At 41.3% G+C, this 13,018-nt stretch overlaps 1 protein-coding gene across 5 annotated transcripts in view; it reads right to left on the bottom strand.

Moving 5' to 3' along the window:
* LOC129775127 (phosphorylase b kinase gamma catalytic chain, liver/testis isoform) overlaps positions 1–13,018 on the bottom strand; it is a 52,999-nt gene that overhangs the window by 15,833 nt on the left and 24,148 nt on the right. For all 5 annotated transcript variants that reach the window (XM_055779427.1, XM_055779426.1, XM_055779425.1 and 2 more), the window contains exons 3-7: positions 11,473–11,642; positions 11,079–11,211; positions 3,359–3,510; positions 3,183–3,273; positions 2,821–2,957 (exon numbers count right to left, since the gene is read on the bottom strand). In XM_055779427.1, the coding sequence (XP_055635402.1) occupies positions 2,821–2,957; positions 3,183–3,273; positions 3,359–3,510; positions 11,079–11,211; positions 11,473–11,642 (683 nt within the window). The remainder of the gene's footprint in view (positions 1–2,820; positions 2,958–3,182; positions 3,274–3,358; positions 3,511–11,078; positions 11,212–11,472; positions 11,643–13,018) is intronic.

Genomic DNA, 13,018 nt, shown 5'->3' with positions numbered 1-13,018 from the left:
CCCCCTACCGCTGGCTTTCGACAAAAAACTGGCAGTTCTGGCTACGATCAGAGACAGAGGCAGCCGGTGTTGATGGCAGGAGGCCGGAGATAGTCCGTAGTGCTTTGTTATAGATGGGAGAGCTTGTTCTGTTGTTTGCCTTTTCCAGGTGCAGTGCTACCATCTTCATGTGCTGGCGGTTCCTGTTGGCTTCGGCTAACACGTCTCCGAGGGTCGCGAAGTAGTTGTTGGTGCCCATACCCGGTCGGAATGCGAACTGTGGATAGTCCAATTTCCTGTTTCCGGTTAGAAAAGTAACCAGGCGTCTGTTCGCCATTCTTTCCAGGATCTTGGATGAACAGGAAGTTAAGGAAATTGTACGGTAGCCATTCACGTTACTGCTGCTTTGCCGACCTCAGGTATGGACGTTACTTGACTGTGTCTCCAATCCTCGAGGAATTCGTGTCTATTCCACAGGTCGTTAAAGATGCTGAGACGGACGGACTGTCCGAGCAGGGACAGCTGTTTCAGCGTCTTATAGCCGATACCGTCAGGGCCAGTTGACTCACCTTTGGCGGAACGTAGAGCGACAGAAAGTTCCTCGATGGTGAAGTACCGGTTGAGAGGATCATTAGGACAACTCACAGGGACCACAGAGTTGCTGACCGAAGTGATGTCCGCTCCCTGTCGACGGATGAACTCGGGCTCATATTCGGAGATCGAGGACAGTCCCGCGAAATATTTCCCGAGCGTGTTAGAAGTATCTACCGGATCACTGAGGGTTAGACCATCAACTTTAAAAATGGAATTGTGCTCTTCTCTTCCCATTTAGTGCGTTTACTCTGCGCCAAAGATCCGCAGAGGACTGGTTTTCGTTGATAGACTCCAGAAAACCAGTCCAACTGTCCAACTTGACCTTTCGGATTAACCGCCGTACCCTGATGTATTGCGCTCGGTACCTGTTCATGGCAGCTTCCTTCATCGGGTCTTCGATTGGTAGTCGTTTGGCCGCACGCAAAATCTTTCTCCGCTTCTTGACCACACCAATGCAGCGCTTTTTTCCCCGAAGTGGTTTTCGTTCTTGGGATGGAGGCTTCGGTGGCTCCATGATGGTTTTGTTGAATGTGGCAATGGTGGTTGAACTGTCGGAGGATGTTTGAAAAGCTATCCAGTCAGCTCTTTCGAAGATCCATCTGTCTCTGCGAGTCGTAGGGGCGGTGGGCCGTTGAATCTGATGATTATTAAGTGATGGTCGCTGCCATGAAGGTCGTCGGCTTTGTTCCACCCTAACCTACCCACCTAGGTTGAGACTAGCTGCTGAAATATCAATGGCTGTATTGCTGGTACCTCGACGGAAAGTATCAGTGCCGTCATTTAAGACCAAGAGCTCCAACACCTCCAAGAGGTCGGCGATTATATTCCTCCTGACGTCTGGTGTTTGCATTTCCCAGTTGTGGTGATGAGCATTGAAGTCCCCAAGATGATTTTTGGGTCCTCCAAGCCTGCTAACACCTCGAGCAGCGTCCGTCATAGTTCCGGGATTGTGCCACATGGCAGGTATATACAAATGATAGTCACCGGGATCGGGGCCTCGATTCGGACTGCTGTTGTGCATCAGTCCAATACTTCACTAATGCAGCACAGTATTGTAATGACACGATAATGTACCACCATCCTGCTGCTGCAAGTTTTCCAGGCCTCCAGAAAGTTTATTTAGTGAAGTGACTGGTTGAATAATTGTGGAGCAATTTTTTTTTTTTTTTTTATCTGTATTATAGTGATTTTCAACTCATTTGGCTGGTTCGTCACTTTTACTTCCATTTTTGGAAGAATGTCGGGAGTGAGAATTGAACTCGTGACCTTTAGCGTGAGAGGCATGGATGTTACCACTACGCCAGATCGCCTCCATGGAGCAATTTTTCAGCAGTAAGTAGTCCATCCGTCCCGGATCCCTTTTTGTTGTCCAGGCCGTCATTAGCAACAATCACAAAGGACTCATATTTATTGTTCTTCATACAGGTAGAGTCTCCCTCCGCTTTGTCTTAGTCTATTCATTAAAGCGGCCTGCGATTCGATCACATCATGTTCGTTCGTCAAAACATACCCTTCTTTGCTGTTGTTCTTGTTAGCTGTCCCGCATTTATGGTAGATTCAGTAGACCAATTTCTTCCATCAACTGCGTTGCACTTTTGTAATACTGATGGATCCTATCCGGGAATTCTAACAGGCCTCATTTTATCATCTAAAATGTTTCTATTAGTTTTGTGAATGAAATCATCTTATTGAATTTGAAATAATGGATTTCTTGATTCAAATCCCAATAAATATTTGGAACACATGTAAGGCATTAATGAATGAAACGTGTTAAGTGTATGAAATCTAGCAATTAAGTATGATATTTTTACAAAGCATTGGGTGGGTTCAAAATATGGAAGCATCGAAAATCAAACTTCTGAATTTAATCACATTGTTTGTTTAAATTTTACAATGTTCCACGATATCCACAAGGAAAATTAGTTTTTCGTTTCTTTGTTTTTAGAGACTTTAAACTTTGAAGACTTTGCAATTCATTCACCTCTAAGAAAAATTAATAATTATGGAAGAATTACACTGCAAAATTTCTTGTCTTGCGAGAGCGCTGCTTGTTTTACCATTTCACGAGCTTGTTAACAATACTTCTTAAAAACTCTCCTAGCTTGAAACACAACAACACACAAATAGCAAGTAATTGAATGGCCAGATGATGATAATGTTGAATTAAAAAGGCTTTAAACTTTTCAGTCCATTCGCCTCTAAATGGCTAGAAGGACACAGTGGACCTTATATACCGCCTATACTCACCAGAAATATCAGCCCACTCCGGCGAAGTAAAGCTGTACTTGCCCTCCATAATGTTCCGCAACATGACCATCTGCTTCCGATTCCAGAACGGTGGACAACCGACTAGCAGTGTGAACATGATGACACCACAGGCCCAACTAAAGCCCAACAGAGGGGGAGAAAACAAAAACAAAACATGATGAGCGCACCGATACAGTAGCAATAGTCACAACCGATCGCGGCTTGCGCTCGCAAATTCCATCCCGCTGGAGGAAGCGCGCAAAGAGGGGAAGAAGCGCAGCAATCGATTTTTCGCGATTCGATTCGCATCTATGAGTCCATTCTAAATAGATTAGCATCAATTATTACGCCCCGATACGTACATATCGACTTCTTTCGAGTATCCAGGCGCATCTTCAAACATGTTGCATTTCAGCGTTTCCGGAGCTAAGTAACCAGGTGTGCCGCACAAATCTGCAATGCATTCGCCAGGCGACGAAAAACAAAACAAAAAGTTATTTATTTGATCACTAGTCGTTAGAGCACCACCGCCACTCACCAAACAGCTTCTCGCCATCCTTGAGCTTCCGCGCGAATCCAAAATCGGTGATCTTGACGTTCAGACTGTCATCCAGTAGAATGTTCTCCGGCTTCAGATCACGGTGCACGATGTTCCTCGAGTGGATATAGTCAACGCCTTCGAATATTTGTCTGCAAGTAAAATTCGCTCGTTATTGTCATTGTACACTCTGCGCTGGCCAAGGTGAGAGGCGCTTTCGACCGGAAGTGGGGACACGCGAACTTATCATGCTGTGTTTGGAATTAGCACATCGAACCACATTTGGCATTGGCGATTGAAAACGTAGATCGATATATGCATAAATGATCGATACATGCATATATAGTGTGATATATAATGATAAATTTCTTCAACCAACATTCGCAAGAATGCCTTTCTTGAGCGTATTCACTGCCACTGCCACCACATCCTTCAACTGTGCGTAATCAACTGATAATGCTCAGGCTCATTTTTAAGGAACACGGAATCGTAAATTCATTGCCAATCGTTAACCCCGGTGGGCTTAATCAGATCGACGTCAGCAAGGCATCGCAGCGGGTAAACACTATATGTGCATTACGTTGTTCTGAAACGTCATAAACTTAATCTCGCGTTCGGGCAGACTACAACAGCAAATCAAAATCCCCGCGTGTATGGTATGTGTTCGTCTTTCTTCGAAGCTATTTCTGATTTGTTTATTGTCTTTCACTCAGCATCTCTTCTCTCCGTTGGCGTCGCCCGCTTCCTATGGTATGGGAGATCCGCCTCACACAACATTATCGAACTAAAAATATGATGCGAAAATGTTGTTATGTTGAGGTTCATTAGAAATAGCAAAAACAATAGGTTTTGGAATGCCGTACACCGAGACATTGCCCTGAACACATGTGCGTTCCATAAATATGAAGATCGCATTTTTGTCTATGTCAAGCTTTGATAACAGATATTAAACCGCGGTCAGATTGACTTTGACCTACAGGTATCGAAGCTATGAAGATGACTCATTCGTGCGTATTTGCTCGAGAAGATCGCAAAACAAACAACATTTTAATCTATAAATGCGTCGGCCATTCGACGTTCAAAAGGGCAACGTCAACGTCCCGATAGGTGGCGTCAAACTATGTTTTGTATATTTCACATGGTTAGAGGCTTCCGCAGCCGACTGGTCGGCGGAGTTGATCAAATTTTCAGTCACTGTGGAGATGTTGTGTGTGTGTTTGAAGTTGTGTCGGAACCAAATACCCTTCCAGTATCGGACCCTCTGAAAATTAAGAGGACAGATGAAGTCGTTCTCTGTGTTCGCGGTTGCATAGTGACCCTTTGAGGCGCCAGTAAACAAGCAATCAACAAGAACAAGATGATTTGATTTTTGTGGTCTTATGTCGGTTTTGGATATTGGTGAACCGATGGCGCGAATATCAAAAGCGTCAGTGCGCGGTTTCGGATCAAAGGTTCGATCGCTACGCTTGATCACCCTGTAATGGCGCCGCCGGGATAGTTAAAAGATCATGAAGTTTAATAACGAGTTTTAAAAGTGCAAACTACTGGGTGCGATCATCGTTCTCGGGTTCGGTAACAATTCAAAAAGTCGAGATTTATTACATCTGCAGTAGATGCAGAAAAATTCAGTTCCAGTACCTTTTTCTCCAATCGTTCCGGCAATGAATCCGCCAAAAAAATATCGTTATTAAGAGCCCAGAAATCAATCAATCTAATTTTTGTTATCCTATAACTCAAATAACTTATCCATAGTAGTTAAAAGAGGGGCACATTCTGAGTGGCTTAGGTACAACTTCCTATCCATTTGTTCGAAACGGTTTTAGACGGTATAGCAACATGTAGCAAAGTGTTGCTATTGCGAAATATTACTGCCTCTTCCATGGTTGATATTCTGGTTATATTTTGGTCAACGCTAGCTTCAGACGAATCAATTATTGGTCATGGCACTCCGTAGTTATTTGACCCGGTTTCAGGAACTTATGCCATCCATGCCTAATACTGATTTTACACACATATACACACACAGATCGATACAAGAAGAGGAAGCCCTCTGTATCAAAGTTTGCTGTGACGATAAAGATGGATAAAAAATCGATGCATTCTAAAATAATATTAAAAGTGATAAACAAGTGGATTGTATAATATAATTCCGTAGTTCTACGTCAAAAATGCGGTCGTGTCCTAGATACAACCTTTTATTTTTTTTTGCCAGTACCAATTCGACGATAAAACAAAACGAATCTTGATCGAACTAAGCTTTCTGCCTGTCGTCTTCAATGTCAAACTGGCCTCTTTGGAACCCTTTTCCATCATTTGAATTTTGAAAATCGTTTTCAAATGATTTTTCGAGAGCTGTGCTCCTCGGTGGAAAACTGAAGGTGAAACAGTTCAGCAATCGCCTCTACACGACCAATTCGAATAGGATTTTCTGTTGCCAGTATGCATAGCATAATTTTTAGGTTATATCTTTGAGAAAAATGAGTTTTTGGGAGCAATGGAACTGTAATTTAGCTAAGATACTGAGATACTGAAAGATTACTTGGAGATTCAAAAAGTTCAGTGTTTCAGTGGCACTGTAGACAGCAAGCATTCAACAGCACATGTTAATGCTGAGAGTAAACACAACATTAAAATCTACCTATCTGATCCAAAACTGCGAATTTCATGGGTCAAATAGCACATTCAATATTAAAGTTTTTGAGTAGGGAGTAGAAACAATTGTCGTTGTGTAAGTTTCGGTGATTCGAGCTTTAAATTATCAATAACGACCCCAGCCATGTCTTCATAGTCAACAGGGGAAGGGGAGGCATGTTAGTATGATATTTGTGCTTCAATTTAATATGTCGATCATCTGAATCGGTCCAGTAGTTCAAAAGTTATGAATTTTTGAAAAAAGTCATATTTGGAAAAAAACGTGAAAATTTTATGTTATCGGTATACCCTAAAATGGAATTGGGCACCATAATTAAAAAAAAAAACAAGTCTTATATTCTGTATTACGGCATGGACTGGCTTTATTAATGTTAAACTTATTTCAAAAAAACGTGACATATTTTCTGAACTGGTGTTTAAGAGACAAGTTTCATTTTTGAATTTCAATGTTTGATGATTTTCTACGATGTATTTTATTTTTTCTATATAACATATCGAACTTCCAGAAACTTGGCGAAGGCTATATATTCAACAATCGAATCGTTTTCAAAACTTTTAACGCATTTTTCTCGAAACAATTTTTTCAAATTAGGCGTACACTATATCTCTAGTTGTACTGGACCGATTTCTTTCATATTTGATATGATTTTGATTTTGATTTTGGAATAAAACTGTTCTGTTCTGTACTGTTCTGTTGTTCTGTTTTTTGTTTTAGAGAGGCTTTAAACTTTTCAGTTCATTCCCCTATATTGGAATAAAACAAATTTGTTACAAGTTCAATCCACGAAGCAATTTTATTTCATGGATGTGTACTTATTTGGTCTGCATGAAAAATTGGCGAACTTTGGTGTTTACCCCAACCGTAAGGGTCAGTGCAGACTTGTTGGCAACCAATTTAGCTAGATTTTCGAAATTTTTCTGTAGTTATTGCTTACTGTTTGTGCTGGGACAGCTCTCTCTCTCCACCTTGGGGTCCACCATTCGATGGGACGTAACTCTGGGCAGTTAGGTGGATTCACATTCTTCGGTGCTATATGGACTCCATTAGCATCTCACAATTCCAAAACATCCTTGGCGTAGTGACAGGATGCCAAATCAGGCCAGAACAGCGAGGACACATCATGGCTGGGTAGAAACGGTAACAATCGTTTCTGCAGGCATTCTTCAGTGTAGATTTCCTTGTTAACCATTCCCCATAGTGATGAAACTTCCGCTTGCTCGACCACAGCTGCATATAACCTGCCATACTAAACATTTTTTGGGGAACTTGGCCTTTCCTATGTCTTGAAAAACTCTGCAGCGCCATCCCGTTTCATGGCAGTGTCATACCAGAAAGCTGTTTAGAGTCTTCTAGGACATTTCTTTCTTTCTTTGTTTTTAAGAGGCTTTAAACTTTGCAGTTCATTCGCCTCTAAAAAAGGACATACGATTCATCGTCCATTATAACTCATGGAAATTCTGTAAAATATTTGCGATAACGTTTACGAGCGCGTGTTCTGGCCATCGTATTCTGCTTATCATTACGGCTCGGCACAGTCTTCACTTAGAAAAACCTTAAGCCATGTCGGTGCCTAGAAGTGTACACGAATGTTGGCGACATTTTTGACGTAGGATTACGTCTTTCGGGAACATATTGGGGTACAAATTGAATAACGAAAATCGATCGCATCGTGAAAAATGTCCAATTTCAAACGCTTATTACTCATTCATTTCATGATGGATTGATGAGATTTTTGCATCAAGCGATTTCGGCACCCCATAACAATTTTCCACATTGAATAAAATAGTATATATCATGTAACTAACTATCGAACAATTGAAAAATTTCAACTCCTATCCAAAGAGAGATACCTAGTCCTGATTGGTCGAAATTGACGTCATTTATTTTTCGCGCCCGATTCGTTCGTTCACCGGCAAGCTGCATGGCAATTGAGTAGGAGGCGCCTACTTCACACATACCAAATGATATAAAAGGAAGGAGCATTCGTGGATCTTATTCATTGTTACAACGGACATGGAAAGGACAACAAAAAGTGGAGAGCAGCAGCAGTGGAAGCGGCTAATATATAGGCGAGCATAGAAGTTGAGCGGTCAAAATGCGAGCTGTGTCTCGCATCGAGTTTCTTTGGCAGCATAAGCAGCGGCAAACAGTTGCAACGGTTGCTGAAACCGGTCTACTACTAGTGGCAGCAGCAAGCATCACGAGCGGAGCGTTTCAGGCACGCTCTCTCCGTCAGAAGTGCGAGAACGCGCTTCTTGACATCGTAAAAGTGCAGCATCGAATCTGAGCGGCCAAAATTGAGCTGTGTCTCACTTAAGTGGCAGTAGCAGCAGCAGCGGCGGTAAACATCGAGGCCAAACATCAACAATCGAGCTGTGTATCGCATCGGTCCACTACTAGTAGCAACAGCAAACATCATGAGTAGGGAGTTTCAGGCATGCTCTCTTTCTCTGCTGCTGCTGATGTTGCTGCTCAGTCAGATTTCTCATTCTTATTCGACGCTCAGATCGGTAAACATCTATGTTTTTAGTGTTTCAAGTGTGGTCACATCAAATCAACATCAACCAACACGACTTCATGCTGCAAGGAAGGCAAAGAAGGATCGAAGCGTATCGCAAGTATCGTTCTACATGACAATATCCAGTGTATTCAACTCACTATACGTCGTTTTTCTCACTGTGGTGGTGTCAACGAAAACTCTAGAAAGCCGAAGACGTCAAAGCAGAAACTGATACCGGAAGTTCGATTGTAACACTGGTGAAATGAACAAAAAGTACCCAGCAATCAAACCAAACGGCCCTTTTCAGGGCCAGAAGATCAATATCAAAGAGTATAACAATATATTTTTTCAAACATTTCCAAAATCAGCATGCGACAGATAGCCCAACGTAATCCTACGTCAACTATGCGGTCGTGTCTCGGACACAACCTCCTGTGACTTTTATTCTACGAGCAAAGGTACGTACAGAAATAGCTGATCTCCTCCGTAACATTTGTTTTACCTCCGCATCCTTGTGGTGATTTTTCAGATCCGTTTTTGTTCCACTTCATCAGTTCCATCAAGCATCGAACGATTTTCAAACACTGTCAACAGTGCTTGGAAGAAATTTTTCTTATTGAGTTATGTTTTCAGAAAATCAAACTGGCGTTGAAGAAGGCATGAGTTTGACATTGTAACCTTGTATTGCGTAAATTGTATCTCAAATGCAAGAAAAAAACGCATTGAATGTTTTTTGCATCTTATAACATGAGCTTTGTTAAATGGAATACAGTTACAAACGTTTCAAAACAATGATGAATTACAAAGATTAATTAAAGTAATTCATCTTTGTTTTCATTCATAGGGGTCTCCAAGATGAGAGAGTTGGGATGCACTGTTTATAGCACCCAAAATTACGTAAAAGACATATGCAATAGTTGTATCAGATAACTGCAACCTTCAACGATTTATCGCTGTAAAGCATTAAAAACTCAAGTAGTTCAATTATATCCTAATAATGTATTTCATTGAAATGAACGTCACAAGAAACAAGAACAATAGAAGATTGTCTAGCCAACATAGTTTTGAATACTATTAGGTGTACCGTTAAATTAAATTTCTTTGGTTTTACAAAAGATGGCGTAACTTGATTATTATTCCAGTGAATCAAATTTTCAGACATTCGTTGGAAAGCTACTGTCATTGCGCGTCTTTTTCAGTATATGTCAAAAGTTGAAGCGAAAACAACATAGTTTTTTGCCATAGTCGAATATGTCGAATTCCGTACCAACGAGAGTGTTTTTGCGGGGAGTGTTACTTAATTGCTTCAATATGAAGAAAAAAGCTGCGGAAAGTTAACGCACTTTGGTGGAAGTTTATGGTGACCATGTTCCAACTGAGCGAACGTGTCAGACGTGGTTTGCACGGTTTAAAAGTGGTAATTTTGACTTGGAAGACGAAGAACGTTCCGGACCGCTAAAAAAGCTTGAAGATAAAGAATTGGAGGCTTTACTCGATCAAGATCCGTCACAAACGCAACAAGAACTTGCAGATACACTTGGAGTAGCTCAGCAAACCATATCCGATCGTTTAAAAGCAATGGGAATGATCCGAAAGATAGGACATTGGGTGCCGTATGAATTGAAGCCACGAGACGTCGAACGACGTTTTTTCACGTGTGATCAACTGCTCCAACGGTATAAAAGAAAGATTTTTTTTACATCGAATCGTTACTGGCGATGAAAAGTCCATTACGACAATCCGTCGACATCGGGCAACGTATGGATACCCCAATCATGCATCAACATCGACGGCTGCGCGGAATATTCACCGCCAGAAGGTTATGCAGTCTATTTGGTGGTATCAGCTGGGTCTGATGTACTATGAGCTGCTAAAACCGAATGAAACCATTACGGGGGGACCTCTACAGACGACAATTGATGCGTTTGAGCCGTGCACTGAAAGAAAAACGGCCACAATACGAGCAAAAACACGATAAAGTTATTTTGCAGCACACAATGTACGGCTGCATGTCGCGAAACCGGTCAAAACATATTTGGAAACGTTAAAATGAGAGGTTCTATCCCACCCGCAGTATTCTCCAGACATTGCTCTATCCGATTACTACCTTTTTCGATCGATGCACATGGCCTGGTTGACCAGCACTTCTCCAATTTTGATGAAGCCAAAAATTGGATCGATTCGTGGTTAGCCGACTTATTTCCACAAAGGGATCCGTGAATTGCCAAGAGGTGAATGAACTGAAAAGTTTAAAACGTCTATAATTCATCACGTTCGTTCGTTCGTGAATTGCCAGAAAGATGGGAAAATGTTGTGACTAGCAATGGGTAATGCTTTGAATATTAAAATTGTAACAATTTTTGCAGAATAAAGCAAAATTACAATTCAGCTCAAATGTTCAATGACTCCAAAAAATGCTAGCGATTGTACAACATGGAAAACCACGCGAGATATCCACACGTCATAATTAGATCAATTCCAACGCCAGCGGGAAGAGCTCTGCATGCCCCAGAGCGCCACTTTCTTAGTTTTCACAACGAACCGCACCTACACACATTCAAACTCACCTCATAATATATCGCGACTTTTTCTCGGACAGCGTCACCACCGACGTCAAATAGTCGAACAGTTCGCCCTGCCGGCATAACTCGAAGACCAGGAAAATGAAGGCATCTGATTCGAACACATCCTGCAACTCAACTATTCAATCATCGAAGATCGGGGGATAAAAATAAACGAAACAAAAGATTACGTTTAAAATCGCACGTACGCGACGTGACCAATCCGATCCAATTACACTGCGCGACAAGGATGAGAATTACTATATCGGAACATGCGCGCGGTATCATAAAAAAAAATCAATTTTGGACATCAATGTCACAACATCTTTAGCATCTCTGGTCGAGCAACTTGTGTTAACTGGATCATGTCACGACGCACTCAGTTCCGCTATATACTTACTGATATACTTGTGTCCCATGACTTGTCGGAGGATATGAATCTCTTGCCGGGTGGCCTCGAGCATATGATTTGAATCGCCGGATTCAACCGCGCCGAGATCGATAATTTTCGCCGCAAACTCCTTGCCCGTTTCCTTCTCGATGCATCGTCGTACGGTTGAGCTGATGCCTCTGTGGAAGGAAGAGTGAAAAGAAGTGAGAGAAAGGTAAGTAAGACGGTCATAACATCAAGGTGAGATGTGTGAAGTGTTGAATTGCCTAATTAGTGCAGTAACCCCAACTTCATTGGCTCTTGTGTTTAATGGATATGAGGGGGAAAAAGTGAAAATTGAATTTATAAGCACCAATACGAAGAATACTTTTCAAATATTGGACTGTAGACGACAATCACAATGTTTTTCGCAATGTAACCGAATAAAACTTACGTTGCAAAACGACACCGAAAATATAGGCTTATACTATACTTATACTATCGCCATAATGCCTAGTCCATAGCAGGGCAAATAATTGTTCAGTAAATCTCGACGGAAAATAGGAAGCATCATTTCTGATTACTGCGTTTATCCTCCACGTGACTTGCCGACCGAAACGCATATAACCACAACGGCGACATTGTTTGCTCAATTGGATATATTCCCCCTTCCCGCGATAGAAGATTTCCCACTCGTATTTCACCACTTAAGGCTAGAGAGCTGGACTGCAAAGTGGTGCAAGTATATGAATTATCGTTACCCGTGCGCACAATCAGCGTTTGAATGAATCCCAATTTAAATATTTTCGCCATATTCTGCCACCACGCCACGATCCCGTGTTCGGTTGATCTGTCCGAAGGTATTCTTCCCGGTTTCCTGCTCATTAGAAAGGTCTTACTTGCAACTTGTCGTTTTATCTGCAGTGTAGTAGTGCAAATTTGCATTACTAAACAAATGCACTGCCGAGAACCACTTGAATGTAACTATTTGTCATAATTTGCCTGCAATAGTCAAATCAAACAACTTTACATAGTAGAAAAAAGTTCCAAGATATTCTAGCAGTGCGTCTTTTTTTTTGTCTGTCCAAAATTCTTACATACGAAGATGTAATATACACAGAATCAGCTTAGCTGATCACTCAATTCCAAAAAGCTATAAAAACACTAGAATACATTAATGATGGATGCTTCGAGAGGGGACAAAAAAAAAGTACGAATTCTTTCTATCATACTTTGTTATTCTTGTACGTCTGTTTACCACAAATCCAGATTGTGAATCACCCAAACAAGTAGAATCGAAAAAAATAATCAGCTAATATGCGATTCGAACCCTATAATTGAGATAATATTGAGTTGAAGAAGCACTTCGATTTTTGGCTTAGGCACAATTCAAGTTTCCTACGGGTTAGTTGCGTTGTTTTAAGCTTTGTCCCTGAAAAAATAGACCACATCAACTTAACCAATTCCCATTATGTGAAACATTATGTATTTCTTACTACGTTTTTGTATGGTCGGTGTTAACTCAGAAAAATGTAACATTTTTATGATTATTTTTTTCATTTCTCCATTTCAGGGT

The sequence above is a fragment of the Toxorhynchites rutilus genome, chromosome 3 (assembly GCF_029784135.1).
Source record: "Toxorhynchites rutilus septentrionalis strain SRP chromosome 3, ASM2978413v1, whole genome shotgun sequence".
Classification (NCBI taxonomy): Eukaryota; Metazoa; Arthropoda; class Insecta; order Diptera; family Culicidae; genus Toxorhynchites; species Toxorhynchites rutilus.
This window is presented reverse-complemented; position numbering and strand designations above follow the sequence as displayed.